The sequence below is a fragment of the Oreochromis niloticus genome, linkage group LG7 (assembly GCF_001858045.2).
Source record: "Oreochromis niloticus isolate F11D_XX linkage group LG7, O_niloticus_UMD_NMBU, whole genome shotgun sequence".
NCBI classification, from domain to species: domain Eukaryota; kingdom Metazoa; phylum Chordata; class Actinopteri; order Cichliformes; family Cichlidae; genus Oreochromis; species Oreochromis niloticus.
Genome location: NC_031972.2, coordinates 59,087,013 through 59,109,548, shown reverse-complemented (window position 1 = coordinate 59,109,548; position 22,536 = coordinate 59,087,013). Strand labels below are relative to the sequence as shown.

At 39.7% G+C, this 22,536-nt stretch overlaps 1 protein-coding gene across 5 annotated transcripts in view; it reads right to left on the bottom strand.

The window, feature by feature from the left end:
- Positions 1–22,536, bottom strand: part of brsk2a (BR serine/threonine kinase 2a) — a 178,219-nt gene that overhangs the window by 14,483 nt on the left and 141,200 nt on the right. For 4 of the 5 annotated variants that reach the window (XM_005471008.4, XM_005471007.4, XM_025909491.1 and 1 more), the window contains 8 exons: positions 17,880–17,913; positions 17,681–17,749; positions 16,020–16,166; positions 10,995–11,026; positions 7,000–7,164; positions 5,781–5,878; positions 4,693–4,843; positions 4,394–4,459 (listed from right to left, as the gene is read on the bottom strand). In XM_005471008.4, the coding sequence (XP_005471065.1) occupies positions 4,394–4,459; positions 4,693–4,843; positions 5,781–5,878; positions 7,000–7,164; positions 10,995–11,026; positions 16,020–16,166; positions 17,681–17,749; positions 17,880–17,913 (762 nt within the window). The remainder of the gene's footprint in view (positions 1–4,393; positions 4,460–4,692; positions 4,844–5,780; positions 5,879–6,999; positions 7,165–10,994; positions 11,027–16,019; positions 16,167–17,680; positions 17,750–17,879; positions 17,914–22,536) is intronic. The other variant, XM_025909492.1, reaches the window with a different exon arrangement.

Here is a 22,536-nt window from a genome sequence, read left to right as displayed (position 1 = left end):
GAGAGGATAAAATGTTGTTGTTCAGTGCTTTATTTATAGGGAACAGCATACACAAGGAGGGAGTCATTTATCATGTATCACAGAAACCACAAGCCCACATTATTAAACCTGCACTGGAGACAGCGTTGCAGCAAGCTAGCTACTCTACTCTCGAGCTACTCTGTGCTTGTGTGCTCACTATGTTTACATGCACATACAGTATCCTGGATTTATTTTTGGAATGTTCTGGCTATGTAGCGCACATGTAAAGGCCATGCTGCAACAAATCTTGAACCCTCCCAATTGACTGTTATTATAATTATTCTTTTAAATTATTCTTAGTGCCTTTTGCTTTGCCCTTGGACCTCATTTGCAGTAAGCTGGCTACTGATTGGTTTCCCCTCTTTGCTACAGCATATATACTGTGGGTGTTATCACGTGAATTTCATTTCATTTATCCTGATACTACATGAGCCTCATCATTGCCAAGTCACTCAAAGGACTCCTCCCCTGATAGGTTACCTTCTTATCAGGGTAGGAATACTGACCAGCTGTTGAACGTAACAGTTCCAAGAAGTCTTACAGCTAAATATTCCAGGGCGAAGCTCACTGATAAAGGGGTTCCTTTTCAGCAATATATCCAGTAGCACAGTAAATTCTCTAGATTTACTAGGTCAGTTTGGCCTCTCTTATGCTCTGCCATTCTGTTCTTAGCTGCTGGGTGACAAGGCGAGAGAAGAGAGTCATCTTTCCAATGCTGACAACAACCAGCTACAACTATGGATCTCTGACTTTGTCTTGAGTACAGGAAGCTGATGGCTCGTTCCCAGTAAAGTCCATGTTCACTGTCATGACTGTCAATGGACCCGTACATCAAGAGTTAGAGTAACTAATGTTACTCTTTTCTGCTCAGATACAAACTTGAATAAAGCAGAATGTGAAGACTTAATACCCAGACTTTTATCCCTGAGTTAGAATATTCATGCATGCAGTGTTTAACAGAGACATGGTCTCTGCAAATAGTCATTGCTATTTGTGGACAATAATACGGCACATGTACTGAACTAGAAGATGTTTTTCTTTTCTTTTTTTTTGGTTGTTGTTGTTGCAATTTTGATACCTATTATGGTAGTTCTCTTATCTAGTAGTCATTAATTCCCATAAGCCTATTTTAAAACAGGACCCATGTCCTCAGTATGTGACCACCAGTTGTCAGAAACCCATCCAAAGCGCCTGGGGAACTAACGTGTGGCTGCGTGGGGGTGGAACAAGTATAACAGATTCCGGGTTGAAGGCATGGACTGAAATAAAACAAAATGCAAGAAAAATAACATGGATGGTGCCAAGAGCCAAACAGAAAATGAACAACACTGCCAAAGCCAAAGCACAATGCGACTGAGATACACATTCCCTTTCTAGCACCTCTATATTGGCTGCTTCTTACCAATGGGCCTCCTTTTACATATAGTAAGTATTCATATAAATCCACAAACTGTTTAAAATCATTTGCTTCTTTGAACCTCAACAAGTCCCTGCAGACTCAGTGCATTAATATTTACAGCTCAGTTCCTTAAATGTCTAAATATAGCAAGACCCCTGCAGTTTCTGTAGTAAAGATCACGGTTAAAGGTGTTTTATTTGTGCTTATTGTAGTCTCTTAAATAAATTAATGTCAGTAATTAGCAGGAGAGCTGACTTCTTACGACTGCTCTGACTACTCCACATTCAAACTGCGTGAAGCAACTAGAGCAAATCTCTAATAAAAAAAAAAAATCAATTGATATTCTCTCCTCCTCGCTGCAGCACTTTTCCATATTTCATTTACATATCATTAACCTCCCTTCATTTCTCCTGGCGTGTTGTTAAGATTTAAAATTAAATCAGTGGATTTCTTATGCTTTGAGTTAAGCTTTAAATGTCTTTTTAAGTGACATTTTTGCATAGAAAGATTGAAACGGACAATCACATGAGAAAGTCTCCGTGTGCATTACTGCACAACATAGCTACCACACCTTTATTCCAACTCTATTCATCGGTACTTCATAGGAGCAGTCGAATTAACAATCATTTGTATGAAACTAAAGTTAGGGCTGATACTCTGAATGTAACTATGTGATAAATGAAAGGCAAAATGCCTGATAAAGGACGGGAATTCAGACATATTTGTTATGTAATTTCAGATCAAACTGTTTCCAATTCTCTTTCACTATTTACGCTGGTGGAAATGTATCCTGTCAAAACACATGTTTCAAAGTCAGTCCGCTCTCTGAGGCCCTCTGATCTGAAGTTCTATGAATCTTCTGCGCTGTCGACAAAAGTTTGCTGTTGAGGAAAGATAAGGTTAGGTTCAGACAAAGTCACTGAAATCTTTGGACGTTATTCTGCTACGTACGCGCTTCCCCAGCACCATCGTCTATCCACGCACATGCAAGCAAGCACATGATCAAACACAGTGTGCACAAGGACGTGATAAAAGCCAGAAAAGTTTGAAAAACACACACAAGCGCACACACCAAAATCAAGATTCACACAGACTTTGTTACTAACTTCTTTTCCCCCTACTGATCAGATGGATAGTTATGGATTGCAGTAGGGGGGAAAGACATGTATAGCAGGAGAGCAAGATTTGATTTGATTTGGAGGCAGAGGGCCTGTGGCATACCTACAATCTACCACAGCCGATAGGAAGGCAGACAGAGAAAAACTAGCAGCATGTCCTCATTAGCATAGCAATTCCATACTAACAGAGGGGGGTGTTTGGGATTGAAGGTCAGCAGCACACAAGGGACCCACAGGAAAGATGGAGACAGTGGCGATATACAAGAATGGCGCAGTGCCCTGGAAGAAATTTGGGTATAGGGAAAAGAGCAAACAAACTAATCTGAAGCTGTACTGAAGAAAGATGCAGCAGAGCTGTTTTTGTTGAGTGGAGCTGCTGATATGCAAGTTTGAGACACAAACTTTGTCCTCATAAAATTGACTTTTAGAGCCCCTTTCTAACTCACACTACTCAAGATGTGTGTCATCATCAATTGAATTATTGTTAGCAGGCTATAATTAATGGTTTATACAGTCAGTGCAAACTGGCCTTTTTTGGGATTCTAGTTATGACTTGAAAGATGAGTCAGCGTGAAGGGCAGAAAAAGGCTGCTACTAAACTAAGACAACCTTTAAATAAAGAAGAGATAAGACATGGATCGCCTGAAGGGATGAAGAGGCACAGCAGAAGTGAAGAAACACAAGAGGATGAATCTTAAACTAGAATTTGGAGGCACCAGCAGACAGAAAGAACAAAAGCACACATGTTTAGAGGTGGGAGCTCTTGAAACGGATTCAAAACTTCTGAAGTGGCTTCCCTCGGTGAAATGGTACGAATCACAATCTCAATATTTTGTTGTTGGCAAAACACTACGGAGAAAAGTTATTAATGCACCTGACATTTGGAAGAAATTAACTTTAGGACTGCATTTTTTATTCTATATAATAAATGCACTCCCCACCTCTCCATTTATGCTCTGTATCTCTGAAAGCTTTTTCCAGCACTCTGCCAATCTGACTACCATTAGGCAGATCAGGTTATCATCCCCTCAGATTCAATCTTCCCCGCTGTCACAAATGTCACTGCCTCTGAGCACAAATGTGTGGTGTGGCGATATATTGGTTGTTCAAATAAGATGAAGAGAAGGATTTTAAATCAGTCCGCTGTGCCTTGTGGGGGTGTGGTTCCGGCTTGACTTGAGCATTTCTAAAATAGAGAAATGGAAAATTGTTCTGCAACTAGAGAAAGTGGGACAGTATAGGAGAACTGATTATCAGTGCATTGAGATTACGAAACGAAGAGATAATTGAGCTAACGGCAGAATGAAGGGGTGGGGGTAGAAATATTTAGCCTCTGAATTGCAAATGCAGATTTCCCTGGTTTGAGATGAAAGTTAATTAAAAGAGTTAAGTTAAACTTCAAAAAAAAAAAAAGCATTAGCGTTACTTCACGCTGACTACAGAGTCAAGCTCAGCCAATTCCGGTTCAGCTGATCTCAATACCAGTTGAGATCAGCTGATAACTCAGCTCACCTACCTACACGTGCAATTAGCAAATCTCATACAGGGTGTGCTATTTAGGCTGCTGTAAACGGGCGAAACCCCAGCCTATGCTTTCAGTCTCATATCTCGTAACTGCCTCTGTTTTTGCATATATGTGCACGGAGCCATGCATACTGTGGATTAAATAACTATCTATACTGCTACTAAACTATAAGACCTGTGAAGCCACCACAACAAGCAACATATGCCATCATCATTTAAAAACAAAGATTTGACTCAGTAGAAAAAGCCATGCTGCATCTTTCTTTTGCCTGAATAAGTGAGACAGAGAGGGGAGAGGTAAAAGCATGAGGGGTGAGTGGCAAATGAGTACCTTTCTTCTTTGCTGCATTTTGTACTGGCGTCAGGAATATCCAAGCTTTTACTGTAAACTGATTTACTACAGTGAGACAGGAGATAAAGTGAGCAGAGAGTCAGTCTCTGTTAATGTTTGTCTACAATGCAGCCTGCTGACACTGGATCCAGACTCACTGTCAGAGCTGTTAAAACACCACAGGGCTGCTAGATCCTCCTCACACACAAACACAGGACAAGGTCTGTCTTTACTGGTTCATTGAAAAAGGTATTGATTTTAAAAAAAAGAAAAGTTTTTCTCTTCACTTCTGCGCGTACCTTTGTCCATGCTGCGTCATATCGATAGCCCTCCTGGCCGGGACAGGTGAGCCTCCGTCCGTGACACTGAGGACCTCCATGGACTTCCTCTCTGGTCTCCTCTTGCCATGACGATTCAACATGGGAGAGTCCACTCTCTTCCTCGGAGGATCTGTGTGTGACAGAAAAAGAAATTATGATTTGGAATAAATGCAAAGCACCAGACACGTGTCCATGTTACTGCGAGTATATCTATGTGCTGCTCAGTTTTGTGTATATGCGAGCATTTGAGTGATGTTCAGGGCTGATCACACTGACATTTTAACTAATAGTGAATAAGTAATGGTTTCCTCCCAGACCTTGAACTAATGGCCACTGTATTGACTGTATCACATTCACTGAAGAGGGAGTCTATTCATCAAGATGTCGGTATCTCAGAGCAGTTACTCACACACACACATTTGCACGTAATACTCCTATTTCAGTGATCTTGTCAGAAAATAACCCTGGCAGACGTCTAAGTAGAGCATCTCCGTCTCTACTCAGACTTCTGTGGGTGGAAATCTGTTCTTGGTTGCGGTGTACGCATGATAGAATATCTTTTCTTTTTTTTGAAGAGTTAATATCTGAGCCAAAGCAGTTGGGGGGTGACAGTTTTTTAAAAATAATAATAAAAAAAACTTCTCTGCCCTATTGACACCTTCTATTTCTGCTACTACATTTCATTGAAAAGCTTATTTATTTTCAATAAGCAGAATGCTTTTTCTACTGCAGAGCCAATCCACCGCTACTGGAGCCGATCCAATTTCTTCTTAACAGAGGAAAACACTGCAGAATCGTTCAGAAACTGGGAGCATTCATGAGTTACCTTTTTGTAGTGCTTAGTATTGTGCAAATTGGATGGTTTTGTTTGTGTAAACAGTAGTCAAATCCATGACTAGTTTAAAAAAATCATTAAAAAACAGGCACGATTCTTACATGGTGGTACAGTTCATACGTACTGTGTGTCATATTGTGGTTTAGCTTTCTGAGTTGTTCTTTTTTAAAAGAATATCATTTTCTAATGTTACACTCTTTATGAACAATTCTCTCGTTGTTCCAGGCCTCACCAATCTCATTGCGAGGGGGAAGATTCTGGTCCTCCTGACTAGGGTACCTCTCCTTTCGATCCAATAGCAAGAAGTAGATCATCTTCTCTTGGTTGTCACTGCAAAAAGGTGGCAGTAAAAAGACTACTGAAATGTCAGGAAAAGTAAAAATACTTAATTAATTCCTACACAACCATGCGTATAATTAGATACCTAGGGTGTGTAGGAAAAAAAAGTACTCATACCATATCAAACTGTAAAATCCCTCACTATGATTAATGTCCTATAATCTTTTGAGATTCTTTGTGAAGCACCAATAAATATCTCTCATCATTAAAACAAAAGTTTAGTTTTACAGATCATTAAGCCGTCGTGTAATAATATGCATGCATTTTTTAAGACGCGGCACATCTCTATATGCAGAGTCGACTGGTAAGTTTATGAAAGTCTCAAAACATTACGAGTTCAACCTTTTCTTTCTCAGTAAATCAGGAAGCCTAATATCTTTAGCCTCTAGGCCAATATTCTCTATGCAAAATTCCCAGGGACTGGCCCTCTATAATAAAGACAGATTGGAAAGCAGTAGGAGGCAAAGAGACAAGGACCTGCAACTTCAGCTAAAATGAAACAGGGGAAGGGAGATAGAGACCACAGATTTTCCTCCAGTCCAGCACTATTACGAGATCCTCCCAGGAGAAAGGAAGCAAATGGAAGGGATGGGTAGAGGGCACAGTGATGGAGTAATGCTTGCTTAGCATTAAAGTGGAGAGGATAGGCAAATGTAAAATAGTGGTAAAGGAGGAAAAGGAAACAAAGAAAAACTGCAACATCTGCACACTGGACACACATTGATAACAAACAACTGTATGAAAGTCAAGGACAGCATTTAGACGCACACACACAGTAGAGGAAAATATTAGAAACTGCAACTGAGACACAAATATTAAAAGCAGAACAACAACAATTTGACCCATGAGCATGTTCACAGTGGAAACCAGGATCAGTTTAAAGGGAATGTATCCAGTGGCAAACAGTATAAGCGCTGTGTGATAACAATTAAGTGATCTATGGCTTCTGACATCTAAAGCGACAGCCTCGCAGGATTTTACAGGAGCTGGGGAAAACCAAGGCTGAATGAGCACACGGACACAACACACCTATCCTTTCATTGCAGTGCTCTCTTCTTTTATCAAAACAACCACCAATCCCCATTCTCTTTTTTCTACAGGCATTTACTCACTCATCTGAGAGCAAGTCTTTCAGTAATTTGTTTTTGTCTCTGAAGCAGCCCAAAGAGTGCATGCTGTCCAGTACGTCGGGGTCGATGTCTTCTGCAGAGGGCAGGCTGCGGATGGTCACCTTCCTGGGTACTGGCTGCTCTGGCTCTGGTTCATTTTTGCCCCCTCTGTTAATACAAAGACATTCAAAAACAAAAAAGGACAACATCAGTGGGTTTGGTTGCTACTACTACTAATTTTCAGTAATTTTAAAAAAGAAGTTTTGGGGGGGGGGGTTTCATATAGAAACTTGAATTTGGAACACAATTGTGTAAAATCGCAGATGTACAAACTTAAATATGACCTTTTGTGTCAGTATGACTTTAAAAGTCTCTTAATATAAACTAAAGTCACAGATTTTCCTCAGGTGTAGGCACTTTTGCATGTTCCAGAGGGTGACTGTGTCAGCAGGATTCAGGCAGATGACTTAGTCATGCTGTTATATTCAGCAACATGCCTCTTCTACTCTGGCGTCATTTCTAAACGTTGTTTCTTCATTATTATTATTATTCTTAGATTAATTTATGTCACTTTTTTCTGCTGTTTTTTATGTGCACAAGCACATTTATATTCTTTAGGATTCAAATAAAAGATTAAACTGCACTGAGTCCATTTTCACAAAGATTTCTATAATATTCTAGATGTTTCTTTCACACACAAATCTACTACTTCTGCAAATGCGCCAATGCATAGAAGTTATTACAGAGACAGATTTGAACTCACACACTTCCCCTTTTTACCTCTGTCCCTGAATCTATTATTTTTCCTTCAGTGAACCCAGTGAAGCATAAATCTCACTGGCAGCTATTGAAATGACACAGACCTCCACTTTTCTATATGCTGTGAACTTGTGAACCAGATCTACATTGATTGTTCACCCCACATAACCACCAACACTCCTGTTTCAGTATGTGCATATAAATTCAGGTGGTAAGGGTAATGAAAAAGAAATCTAAATATATAACAGTCCAACTTCAATAAATCAAGTCTTCATGAGGACTTATAATGTCGACCCACGGGTGAAACTGTTACTGAAGTTTTGATTTATATGGAAAGCTGGTGAGGTCATAATTCGCCTCATTCTCCCTGCTGTTCAATGTTTTATTATCACCAGCTGGCTGACTCTTCTGGCGAAATAAACAATCTCCTCAAAACAGGTTTATCTGTGCTTGAAAATCAAACATTTCTTTCTTTTTAACATCCCACAGTTAGTAAAATGAAAGCACCGCTAAGCACACTTTAGAAAGACGTCAAAACATAAAAAATCGCGGTCATAGCATGCGGCTGCAAAGAAACCAAATCATCCACAACTGAGGAACACGATTTAAATAGTTCATTCACCCTTTTTCCATTTTAACTACTTATCCAATTTGGGTTCAAAGAGAGTACACCATGAACAAGTGACCAGTCCTTCACTGGGCTAACACAGACAATCACACACTTTCACAACACACCAATTATCCTAGAAAAATCTGGAATCTTCGTGCTGTGAGACAGCAATGCTAACCACTGCACCACCATGCAACCTTCAGTGTTGATACTGCATACTCCAAGTACTGCATGTCATGCAGTCCTCCCCCTCCACCATATCTTAACCTCATCCAGGTTGTCCCGGGCATCTTGTCCAAAATCTCTGCCAGCCATCTGCTCACTGTGCACCATCTCCCTCACCAGCATCTTAATGCCTCCTACCTTCATGTGTGATTCTGAGGTTCCTTCTCATTAACCTCATTTGCCTGTCTGTACCCAGCACACAGGCTCTGACATGATCTTAGATTCCTTCTGAAATGGTACTGTGTATGCTTACTCGGCAGTGTTTGGGGCCATGGTCAGTGGCCGAAAGGTTGGAATTGTTGATTCTATCAAAGTTGGCATTGTCTACAATTCTGCTTTTCTGCATTTCAGTGCATTTTTATGAAGGATAATGTCAACAATATGAACCCCTTCCTGTCGGAACATAAGAAGCACATAAGACTCATCCCTGGTCTGCATTCAGCCATGAAACCATACATGTACTACATACACGATCACTGGCTTTCACATTTTGTCTGAATATAAGAGAACAGCAAATTGTATTTATTTGGGTGAAAATTGTTTAATTTATTGCTAAAAGAGTGACTGATTCAATAAAGATCTTAAGGACACTAACCATTTGGTTCAGTAAACAGGATTAAGTTTTTAGAAATTAAAAAGAGTGAAAAATGCTTAATATCAGGGAGAATACGATGACTTTTGACTTTGCCAGCTTTTCACAGTTTCTACTTCATGGCGATTTTTTGTGGCTGTAGTTTGCTGAGGTTGAATTATACTAATGTTTCTGCAAATGTTTATATAAACAATCAGTTTTACAACCTTTCTTATATAGGACTTACAGTTTTTGTGGGACACTTAGTTTCAGAAAGTTAAATAAACTTCATCTGTTTGGCCTGGCACTGCGTTCTTCATCATCACAGCTCCAGGCAAGTGTGCTGAAAGATTGTTGGAACAATCACCATCTAAAACTACAGGGTTGATGGCCTTATTCAATTTTGTGTCAAAAGTTTTTCTCTTTGTGATTTTGACATGTTTTTTTTATTTAATTTTATTATGTTTTTACATCACAGATGAGTTGCCTGTGGAAAATGACCACATTTGTCAGACAAACGTCACCTCTCATTCATTCATTTATAAGTTCATTCTTTCAGCCAGTCACTTGACAAGCCAGCCTGCCGTGCAGAGACAGATAGCATGGCAACCTCCTCACTGACAAAACTCATACTACATTAGTCTTCTTGCCTAGCTCTTGTCTCCTCTTGTTTCTTATATCAGTCTTCCTGTGTTTACATGATCTTTCAGTACAGGACAGAAACCATAACTCAGCCTCTTCCAGGATGCATACTCTCCTCTGATGATTCATCTTTGGTATTGCATTGCCAAAAGCAATCCTCAAACCTACTGGTAAATGTTTTTAATACTTAACAAAACACTTGTAAATTATTCAAATCTATTATAAGAACACTGTTATGAGAAAAATAAATAAATCTCATGGTAATGGCGAGCATATATGAAGATGTAAACACTTTAAATCATGGATACAGATAAGTAGGATGCTCAGAGACACCCCCTTTAAAAACTGATGTTCTCTTCTATTGAATGGTGTTGTTATTAAGTCGAGACCTACAGGGCTTTATGCATCTTCACAAATTAAGATTGTGGATGACAAGGAGGTGAAGTAAATTCTTCCACTTGATCACTTTAATCAAGTAGTGTAAATTTCAAAACAGTGTAATTTTCAAAAAAGACTGACCGCACACAAAAAAGACATCTAGAACCTAAAGTTTGTGGAACTACAGTGAAACAGAGATAGTTGTTTGAATGATGTTCCAGGAAAAGCCAATATTGTCAAATTATAACAAATCTACGGATCGATAATGACCAAATCAGTAACAACTAGGCCACTTTTTGAATAATGTGCTCTGGATGGAAAGCTATAAGACAGAGACACAACTGGAGCCTTTAGTAGAAGAACCTCATGCATACTCAATTTATGTATTCATATTTCTAGCATTTATTTATTTGTTTTCCCACTTAAAAGCTCATCTCTGGACAAGTGTACTATAAATTTTCTCAAAAGATTCGTTAGCCTAAAAAGGTAGGTACACCCCTTTCTATATGTCAAACACTGGGTACACTGAGGTTAGCTGGGTTCAGTCTAGTCTTCATCATCTCGGTTCCTGCTGCCCTGCTCTCTGTTCAGCTGACCATATGCCTCACATCCTCTTTCACGCACTACCAATTTACCCCCACAGCCTCGAGAGTGGAGTCGTGCCCTGCTTAAATGTACTCTTGTGTACAGAGCTGGAACTCAAAGTCATTTTTCATGTGCCAGCTCCCTTCAGGTTTACAAGCCCTGCAGAATAGCTGAAGGGAGGACAGGAGTGGTGATGTAAACATAAAGAAAAAACAGAGGACTACTTACATGTACCATGTGTGCTTCTGGATCTGTTCTAACTGTAGAAGTAATGAGAAAAGAAAATGAAGATCAGTTCACAAAATGCAATTCACTTGAAAATAGTATCATGTTGTTGACAAGAGAATAAAAAGATCAAAGAAAACAGAATGATTACAGGTAAAGGTGAAATATATATTTTTCTATGTATAGAAGTTGTTGGTACATTACAACGCCAGTAAGTCTTGAGCTTACTAAGTTTCAAGCAAATAAAACAGACAATACAGGCAGGTTAAGCTGTGGAAGTACATAATGAGACGGAAAAAAACATATTGAGGAAAAGGAGAGAAAGGCTCAGCAAAAGCAACAAAGAGAAAGGTGATACAACTGAGCTAAACACAGAGAATATTATCTCCCTCACACATGCTGCTGACCCTGCCAAGCCCTCTGGTCTGAAGGGAATCTCCCATTCTCATCCTCTTCCCATTTCACTGACTCACACACTCACTTTTTTTAATACTACTCTTGTCATCGCACATCTAGAGTGGCCACTTTGTCACCAACCCTGTCAACATAGTCTTTTGTCAAAAAAGGAAAAGCAGAAAGAGAGGAACAGCGGGCAAAATAGCAACAAAGGAAGATGTCTGCTAGAATGACTCCATGGTGTTTCAACTGTCCACAGAAGGAAAGCGGATCAATGTCACTGCTGGGACTTTTTAATTTGCTCAAGCTGTTGTTGTGGAACCACAGGAGATACACATGACAGCTCTAATTATTGTCACTTATTCAGATGCATAGTTCTCGTGTCAGTGTCTCCATCAATGTCTTGATGTTGCCACTACCCTAGAGAATTTACCTCTGTGCTTCAGCACCGATGCATGCCTTCCTGAGATATTAGTGCAATCACAGAGCCGAGAAGACTGTGGTTACTGACTATAGGTGACTCTACCACAGAGGTCATGATATTGACAAGGACACCCTGCCAGTCAGATACAGACTAGTGGGTGACCTACTCTCTCCGACTTTTATTGAAGGCCTGGAGGCAAGAGTCTGGTATCGCACACAGGCTTGAAAGTGATGTGGTTTGAAATGTAGAATCACATCAATCAGTTTCTAAATGTGTCACTACTGATTCCAGCTGCTTTCAGGCAGAAGAGATGCTGTATAATACTGGCTGAGAATGTTCTGTCCACATCGAGGTGTATATTTATCAAGGCGCTGCATATGTAATTCTCAGCTTGCTTGTGTTTGTCGGTGTGTAAGCAGAAAGAGAACAGTCACATGGCTGTTCAGTGGAGGAAGGACCACAATCGGTGTTTACAGTGGAGACTTACTCTGTTGTTTCAGGTCATAACATACAGAAACACATAAAGTCAGGTGTATAAGTATTTGGAAACTGTGTAACTGAAAGATGTGCTTGAAGTTAAAACTTTCAGCTGTGATTCAAGGGATTTAACAAAAGATTTAATCCTTCTATTTTCACAGGCTCCAAACTAATTGCATAATTTAATGATAAGCAGTCGTGGTGAGTTATGGCCATGAATCAAAGAATTCAAGCTGATGGTTTTTAGCAACAAAATTACCAAGGTTGTGTCACTGCCTAAATACTTATGGACTTTATTCAATTAAATATACAGTTAAGAACAGCTTTTAAACAATGAACAAACGTTGGTTTAACCTCCTATGACCCAAACTCTTTCATGGCATGCATTTTTAATTTCTGTTTGCTATTTGGGCTGATTGGGACCTCATGGATGTAAAAAGAAAGAATTACGTATAATATATAAAACATATAATACCTACGTCCTGCTCGTACTCGACTGAACCGCATGTGACCTATGGAAATGTTCTAACTATTCATGGGATAGATTCTGCAAGGTGCCCAAAACTTGCCTCAGAGATTTTGGTTCATGTTGCTCCTTGATGTGGGTTTCCTGTTCCACTAAATCCCAAAGTTGATCTCTTGGATTGAGATCTGGTAACTGTGGAGGCCATTTGAGTACAGTGAACTTGTCATGTTCAAGTAACCACTTTGAGATGATTTTAAACGATGATGAGCTTTGTGATGAGGCACATTATCCTGCTGGAAGCAGCCATTAGAAAATGGGTGCACTGTGGTCATGAAGGGACGGACATGGTCAACATCAATACTCAGGCAGGCTGCGCCGTTTTAGATATTCTCACTTGGTGCTAAACAGTCCAAAGTGTGCCAACTGCTCAAACTGTTGATACAGAGTAGGGGGTCTATTTATGCTTTCACGTTTTTCATCCAAATATTGCATCAGAAATGGAGACTAATATATTATAAAAATATTCAATTTTCCAATTTTGGTGAGCTAATGCTAATTGTAGCCTTGGTTTCTCTGTTCTTAGCTGACAGGAGCAGTCTCTGGTCTGTTCTTCAGCTGCTGTTGCAAATCTGCTCCAAGATTTGACGTGTTGTGGTTTTAACAAGTGGTTATCCCAGCATTTCACCAGTGTGTGAAATCACCTTTCTTCCCATTCTGATGCTTTTTTTTTTTAACTTTAGCAGGTTGTCTTAACCATTTCTGCTGCCATGTGATTGGCTGAGTAGCTGTTCATGTTAAAAAGCAGCTGAACATTAGGCTTAAGAAGAAGAGATGTTCTTTTCCTCAACATGAATGCTAAACCCCATTTTCTTCAGCTTTACTCTTACTGTAGTTATTGCAGTCTTTGTAATTGCTGAGAGACCAGCAACATAAGGATCCTTAAGTGCCCTATTTCAGATTCCGAGATAACACTTGCCAATTTTGGCAAGTCTTTAAAAGATCACATTAGCCTAAAAACAATTGTTAAAACAAAGCGTTTCAGTCCACTTATAAAAAGGTTCTCGTGTCTCTTACAAAAAACCCCCAAAACACTTCCTTTATTTCCATCTAGCAACTTTGGTATTTGATCGACACCATCCCCATGAAGGTATTATCTGTCTGTGATGAACTGCTCTTTAATATAATAATCTAGTCAATCCTCTTTATTACTCAGGTACAACGAGGAGGCAGATCCTTCCACGGTGTCTTTTATCATTTGAATACTGAAGATGAGATGATTGTGCTAAGGTGGTTGGCTTAGTTGCCTCTGGGTCCCTGACTGCACAGACAGGAAATGGAGAGAAAGGCTTTTATTGGCCTAAGCCCCTTAATCCCAGGTACGTGCCCTCCCACTCAAACTCTGAGGAGGCCTTGACTTTGTGTGTTTACTTGTGTGCGTCTACTTACAAACCTAATTAACAGAAGGTGACAATAGACCTACTGAAACACAGCTTGTATTTAGAGTCTGATTACCCCATTGATTTGATTCAGCAAACATTATTATGGAAATAATCCCAATAAGTGAATGTCATATTCCATTATGATGTCACTTTTGCCCCTGAGTATACCTGGCTCAGGTCTGACTGGGCGGTCACTATAAACTCCTCGAATGCTCGATCTAACGAGGATATTTGACATTCCTCGAGGTTACAACACTGAGCTCTGTATGGAGGTCTGATGCAAGAGAGGGGAGCAGACAGGTAGCATATTCTCTCCCAGCAGCACGGTCTGCATATAACCCTTTGACTAGGACATTGCTGGAGGCTGGTGGACATATCTAGGGAATCTCAGGGTGACCTGTCCTCATCAGACAGAGGGACCAGAAAAATAAATAATATAGTGTGCATAGCGCATAATAAAAAGGTTTGATCTTTCTGTTTCTTGTTTCAATAAAAATGAGCATCCTGCATATGAACATCTCTTTTCATGTCGGTTTCTAAACTTTATTTTTCTGCTGCTACTCCTGCTGCTGTTTTTCACATTCCTGTTACTTTACTCTTACTCATTCTGACACGGTGTGAGATGATTTAAGGCATAAAGAAATGGAGCAGCAACATTCGCCAAGGGTGGTGTCATCACATTTGCTTACAGGCAAGTGCATGAAAATAGTTTTGTTTGATGCACTGATTCACAGAGATACCTGGAGAAGCTGTGTGCATACAGTAAAAATGAGGAGTTTTATTTTTTTACGTGTGATCAAATACAGTAACTTGCAGACTGTGTGTAGCTTTGTGCACTGTTCTGAATGCGAAATGCAGCATAACAAAGAAGGGCTCCACTGACACTCAGGTTAACATGTCCGTTTTTTAGTTCTCTAATTATTTACATTCGCCTTTGTCCATCTCTCTCAACCCGACACTCCGTCCTTTATATCTCTGTTCTTGCTCTCTAATCCAGCCACCTTGCCAAGGTGATCAGTTGTTGGCACTGTGAAGTGTGCGGTACACAAGCAACACTCCTCTCCTGAATCCACACAATGTACTTGAATTTACACAGAACTGGGAATGATACAAACACATTTGTATCAAGTAAGAACAACAGCACCAAACTGATATATATATTTTAGTTTAAGTTAGTTGATCTTACTCTTACTCCACATCTGTTGAGATATTTTCCAGGAATAGTTTCTTGAATTATGTAAAAAATTAATTTGTGGCTTCTAAAATGTAATTAGTAAACACTGTTGGTAGTAAATATTAACTACGAAATATGTTTTGCTGATAGACTGTACTGTTTAAGTTCTAGGTACTATACAAATACTGAAATAAACTAGATAAAAGTAGAACCTTCTTCACTCCATTTGTGAGGCAGGTTTTTGAACCCATCTTGGAGAACTTTCAAAAGCTGTTCAGTGGAAATATGCTGTCTCATTTGCATCTGTCTTTTAATGTAGTCCTAGGCAGACTCGGTGATGTTGAGGTGATAATAGGACATTATGTTGATGCTGAGGACTCTGCAAGGCCAGGTTATCTGTTGCAGAAGTTCTTCTTATTGAAGATTGCTCTTTATGATTCTGTCTGTATGTCTGGGCTTGCTGCAATGCTAACAATCTTAACTTCTAAAATGCCCCTAAAACCTCTGCACCATATTAGATTTCATATGCCTTTTATTCCCTATGCATAAAGAGGTAAGGTTGCAAAGTGTACTGAGTACTTTTATGTGCATAAAAGATATGCACAAATACACACAATTCTGAGTTAACACTGAGTCTCTTTACTGAACTGACCGTTAATCTTTTGGAGGCATCCACTTCAATCATGCCACGGAGAAGGTTCTGACAATCTGGAGGGATGAAGTGTGGCATGTGAAACACACCCAGCTTCACCTTCTCCAAAAGATTCCTTAAGTTGTCATCATCAAACGGTAGGGCGCCCTGAAGAAACATAAAGGCAGAGAAAAGAGAAAAGAAAAGAGACTGAAATGATAGTCGGCAGACGTGACAAGTAGGAGCAGGGAACTAAGTAGAGAAGAAAGAATTTGTGCTTAATACAACAGCAGCATTATGACAGAGAAAATGGTTTTAACTGACTGAAGTCACAAAAGAAAAAAAGATTATTAATGACTAACAACACTCGCTAGAAGAAACAAAAACACATTTTCAATCTTAATCCTGCACGACTTAAAAATTCAGCTTGCTTTTGCAACTCGTTCAACTCTCCAGTTGGAGCATTCTGTCCTAAACAGCAACGCTAAATAAATAATAAACAGCAGTGAGCTGAAAACAGGGCTTCGCTAATAATTACCCAGATTTCTCATTTACCTCATTCATTTAGAATTCTTTCATAAGAGTCATTTATCAGAGAGTGCTGACACCTCACAGATGTAGCAATTTGATGAATGGCAACCTCCATCACAAGAGAAGATGGAGGGGTGGAGAAAGAGGGAAGGGGTGAGGAAAATACAGAAAGAACTGCTGAGAAATAAAGAGGCAGGAAAAAGGAAGGTAGACTTGGGTAACAGATGATCTGAGTGCAGCCTAACTCCTGCGGAGTATGCGTGTCTCCCACAATCAGACAAATGGTTATCTCGCGGCTAGTCAGCAGGACGAAACTGAAGAGAGACAGCATTTTTCTGCAGTCAAGCAGCAGAGGCGGAGAAAAAAAAACTTTTGTTTGGAGCGAGAAAAGCGTGGTCATGATGGAGATAATGGTAAGCAACATCAGTTTTATGCAACACAACAGTACTAAGTATACTATCCTTAAAACAAGTGCACACACATATAAGACAGACAGAGTGGAGGGAGAGAGCGGCAAAAACAAAGACAAATACACAGGGCCTGTGGCCAAAAGCTGCCCTGTCAGCATTGGTATTTATTTTAGGCTCTTGTCTTTCAGTTTGGCTGTATGAATTATTCATGGTGCTGGAGTGTGTAGGAACTACAGTACAGCTGTTGATGAAACAAAGCTTCGGGGCTGCATGGCTGGGGAACCACAGACATAATGCAGCTAGAGAATAGACCTGATTATGGATACAGCGTCGTCTGTGGATACAGGATAATGAATAAAAAGATGCTTCTTTTCTCTGATCTTCTGTAGCACAACTATATCAGCTAGAGGGTGTTTCTGCAACATTTAGTTTTTTTCATTTAAATGACAGAATTTGAATTTAACTCCTTAACACCTGAGTTTATGTCAGAGGGTCCGCGGTGAGTTTAGGCTAGCACTCTCTTTTTATTCCACTACCTAAACAGTCATGATCGCCTTTTCTCAAGCTTCACTTCCATTCTTTATTTATTCACTACGATGCAAAGGCTAGACTTACTCCTGGATATGACACAAAAGCAACACTTCATGGCAAAATTGTATTACGCAATATGCCTCTAGAGATGTTAAACTGTGTGTCAGTATAATATTAACATCATTTACTGAAGAACAAGCTGACACTCACCACCAACAGAGCAAAAAGAATGACCCCACAGCTCCAGACGTCTGCTTTCCTCCCGTCATACTTCTCTCCCTAAGGGCAAAACATTGTGTTAGACAAGTTTAGACTGAATGTTAAGGCCAACTGAAACAAGATGGAGGATGACTAAAAATAAGTTAGCACAGGAGGAATGAATATTGTGATTCTGTGAGTAGTCACTTACCCTGATGACCTCTGGACATGCGTAGTGTGGAGATCTGTTGGAAAGGAGCAAACAGAAACAGAAGGTTCAAGTTATCTAAGGACTTTTTTCAGTTGTACAGCTGTGCTGCAGAGTAAATAAAAGTTCACAACAGAGAAAACAAACAAGCATAAGTCACTGTCTGAAAATATGAAGACAACAATTTATGCAGACAGTAAAAGTCTCCAGCGAACGTAGATCAAGATGTGTTTTAGGAGTTTAGGTGTCCTGAGGGTGTTTGGATGTCCTCTGCTTTGCTCAGTCAAGGGCATCCTCTCACAGCAGACGGTGAACACACCCACTAATCTTTACAGCCCCTGGATAGACTGACAGTAAAGCCAATGACTAGATTGACATATCAATATCATATGAAGATTTATGGAGCTACCTTGCAAAGACCCCTCCATAAGTCCAGGTCTATGGATGAGTGCAGCATATGGGTGACTTATTATTCTATATATTAATTCTTCCCACTGTTTGATATTCCTATATTTTCAAGGGATTTTCTGGAAATCAATTAATCACATAAAACAACTTAATTTCTCTGCTCCTCAAAACAAATCACCTGTCTCCCTAAACCTCTTACCATTATGAAATGTGTCGTCCACCTCTTTGTCTCACTCTGTTTAATGGCATAGCATTTGGGTCGACTGAGGAACTACATAGTTTGTAAACAGCCTTTAGATTGGCTGTTTTCTTGTGCACTCAAGAATACAAGCTCTGACAGCCCAGCTTATTCAGACTGTCAAAATACTGGCCAAAAACAAACACGGCTACTGTGCCAACTCGGGATCTCCAAGTGCCTTTGCAGACAAGTCCTTGATGACTTTTCTTCAAAGAAAAAAACCATCAGCTCTGCACTCATTTTACTTCACGAAGGCCACAACACACAAGGCATGCAAAACCTTGTGTTCCCATTCAGGTCATTCCTTGTCAGTTCATCAAATGCCACACGGTCCCCTACAGTTTTGGTTTCGACGGGAAACTACTACTACTACTTCAAATCTACTGTCAAAGACTGGGAATGCAAATCTTTTCTTTCTTCTAGCATCCACCATTCTATGCCACGCTCTTGACAGTCTATATTCACAGAGCCATAGTAGCAGATATTGACACAGAAAAAAAAATCTGGAACTTCATGTGTAAAAACATACCTAACCTTCATCCATCGGGACACTTAAATAAAAAAAAAACCCCAAACAAAACCAACAGAAACGCAAAATTTTAGCATTTCTTCAGGCAAATTTGTGAGAGTGAGGTGGGAGTTTTTTTGTTTGTTTTTTGTTCGGTTTCTTTTGTGTTACATTTCATGAATTCAGATGGGTTCGGATGAACTGACCCACATATAAGAGGTGGAAGTAGTCAATAGGTCAAAAAGCTGAAGCCAATGCATCAGTACTTTAAAGTGCAGTACCACTGGTGGTTGCTACAAAAAAGGATCCATGTAGTTCTTTTATAAAGAAGGGTTTTTTATAAAGAGGTAAATCAGTAAAATGCCTCATGTTATTAGGATTTTTTGATCAAGAATTTAAAAAAAAAATTATTACTTTTATCTAACGAAAACGTTCATGTATTCATCCTCTAAAGGTGCGGCCACTTTTGGTATGCCTTAGGAACACCGGGTCTAGGATGAGCTTTGTAGTGCTCACTTTGAAACACTCAGTCCACTCATTATTTTATGTCTAGAAAGCCCCTTCTGCTATTATGATAACAATCTGACTTTTGAAAGGCTAACCTAGTTCAGCTGCAATGTTTCCCACTATCACAACTCTATTTAGTAAGTAATTTGCTGCCAGCAACTCGCAGCACAAGCTTATCTACACCAGGTATACAGTGTTTCATTAAGTTAACAACCATTCAATGACGCGATACAATCCATCCGAGTACGCTTCAGTGAACAAGCCAGTTAACAGGGTCAATGCTGCAAAGTTCCTTTCACATTTGATTGCGGATCAAGTCTGGGTGATATTTTAGAAACATCCATGCTGCTCACACCAGGTTCAGGTTATATGGTGGGACACTAAAGATAAATAGAAAACCGTGAGAGCCACTTCCCACTGACCAGCGTGAAAAATGTGGTCTTTAGAAAAACAATTCAACGTGGGTTTGGCATTACATCAGTCTTTTCTCTGTCTTTCTCAAACTAGCATCACATAAATAAAATCAACAGACAGGAAAGGACTGTCTTCTATTTTCAGAGGGCAACAAATAACACAAAATTGATGCATAAAAAGTTGTCTTTACCTCATGTATAGAGCTCATCAGTCGTAACTGTGTAGAGAAGGATTTCTGGACCTCTACAATACACAGTATACTGGACACATGTATGAAGGGATGTATCGTGATCTTAAGAGATGTGATTTACCACAGAAGCATTGAAAGAAGCGCTGAGACACTGAGACACGAAGCTGATCTTCATGAAAATTCATATTTTTGGACTAAATCCGTGCACTTCCTCATTGCATATAAGATAATTTCCTTTCATCAATCTGTGCCACGGAATTATCGTAAATAAACAGTAAGCAGTGATGAACTCCCAGCTGGGTTTGTACAGACAGAGGAAGAGGTTGTATTTGCATCCCAGAATCCATATTTGAATATGCTTGCCAATGCCTCTGCTATACATCTGTATGTCTGCACATATTTATGTATGTGCTCTGAGGCTCCCACTACTCTACCTGGGGCAAGTTTCATCTTCACTCAGCTCCATTACCCACAGCAAATGGAATACATTTGTGTCAGACTGCTGCATGATGAGAAGGGGCCAGATAAATGTGTTTAATTAAAAAGTGTCATATCTACACTTAGAGACGGGACAGTCAGAGGGGCATGAATAATCAATAACAACACACATATACACATATTAGGAAACAGCACGAAGACACGAAAACATTAATGGCACCAACATTCTGCTATGAGACGTACATGCAAACAGACAAGATCTAATCAAAACTGTAAGGCTCGTGTTTTTGGTGCCGTAGGGTTGTTCAGATAGACACCTGATCTCTCTGTAAATGACAATGCTCAAAGTGATTGCCAATCAAGATGCTATTTGGCTTGTTTTCTCGTTACTGTATCAAATTATTATCATTAGTAATAATGTAAAACTAATTTAATTTGCAAGCCATCATTTGCAACTCCAATACACATGGGAACCCATATGCATACACTACAGAAAAGTGTGTCAGCACATATCAACACACAAACATGGACACATGTGCAAACTTTGAAATTAATATGCAGATGGGAAGTGGCTAAATTTATTGATTGGAAAGAAAACAGTATTTCTCTCAATTGTCTTCTCATTTCCTGAAGGTGGTAGGTTCTGTGTTTGTGCTGTGTTTGTGTCAGGGAAACAGTTAAATGTAAGGGGTTGCTATCACCTCGAGTAATTTTATCTTCACTCTTCTCTCCTATATTTTCCCTCCTCACAGATGTGGAGTCAGAGTGGAGGAGAGACAGATGCAGGGCACGCAATGTCAAATGACTTGATGACGACTTATGTTATTAGGAGTGCAATCAAGTGTTAATCTGTAAAAACAAAAAATCGTGAACAGATGTGGGCCCCGACCAAACTGCGTGCATGCATTTGTTTCATGGACAGCTCTGTGTTCATGCTTTCATCAGGGTACTTTTAGCACTTTATAAATTTAAGAGGACAAAGAATATTCATTCCACCTCTATCAAATTCAGGCTTGCTCCGAGTGAGTGGCAGCAGAATGCAATCAAATATAGATCAAGTTGGTCAAAAGATACTGCTGAGTAAGAGCTGCTGCACATAGGCTTTCTAGGAAAATGGAAAACTTTAATGTGGTCATCAAAGCTGAACAATGACTAAACGGTGGACACATCTGACTTGCAGATTGCTATGCGCACTGCTTTGAGTTGGCCTGATCTCTACCGATGAGTCATGAGAGCTTAGGCATTGTGCGACTGCTGAAAAAAATTATGCAACAGTTTCAACCGGATACATGTGTTTGCATGCACATGCACAATGAGCGCGCGTGTGTGTTATATAAAGGGAGGGAGTCAGAGACAGAGAGGCACCCAAACAAGCAGAGGACATAGGGACTTAGAGGTGAGGGATGAACTAAGCCTGTGCTGTGCTGTGTGCGCATGTGTGTTGCTGTATTGCGTGTGTAAAGTGTGTGTAACTTCAGTTTCAGCTGATTTGGAGGCTTAATCTGGACAGAATCAATCTGAGCTGGGGACAGCTGTCACAGAGCATATATCCGGCCGTGCACAGAGTGTCATGTGCAAATGCAGAGGAATATTTTCCCAAGACATCCACTTTACAAGCAAGATAACAACTTAGACCACTCAGTTTAAGCAAATTTGTGGAACCATTTCTGGATGTCTGTCACAAGTGTGTGCAAGACTTTGAGCCAGCCAGTGACATCAAAACATGGACTCATCATTACTTCCCTATTGAGTGCCTGCTTGTGTTCTATATATGTTTTAATAGGTGAACTATACCTACTGATCAAAACTCTGATTGCCAGTCTATGTTATTTTACTCCATCACTGGACAATAAGACTTCATTATCTTGGGAAAACAAAAAGAGAATAAAAATAACAATGCACTTCTATCATATTGGGCTGTGCTTAAATATTCAAATATTTTTGAAGTGAATTTAAT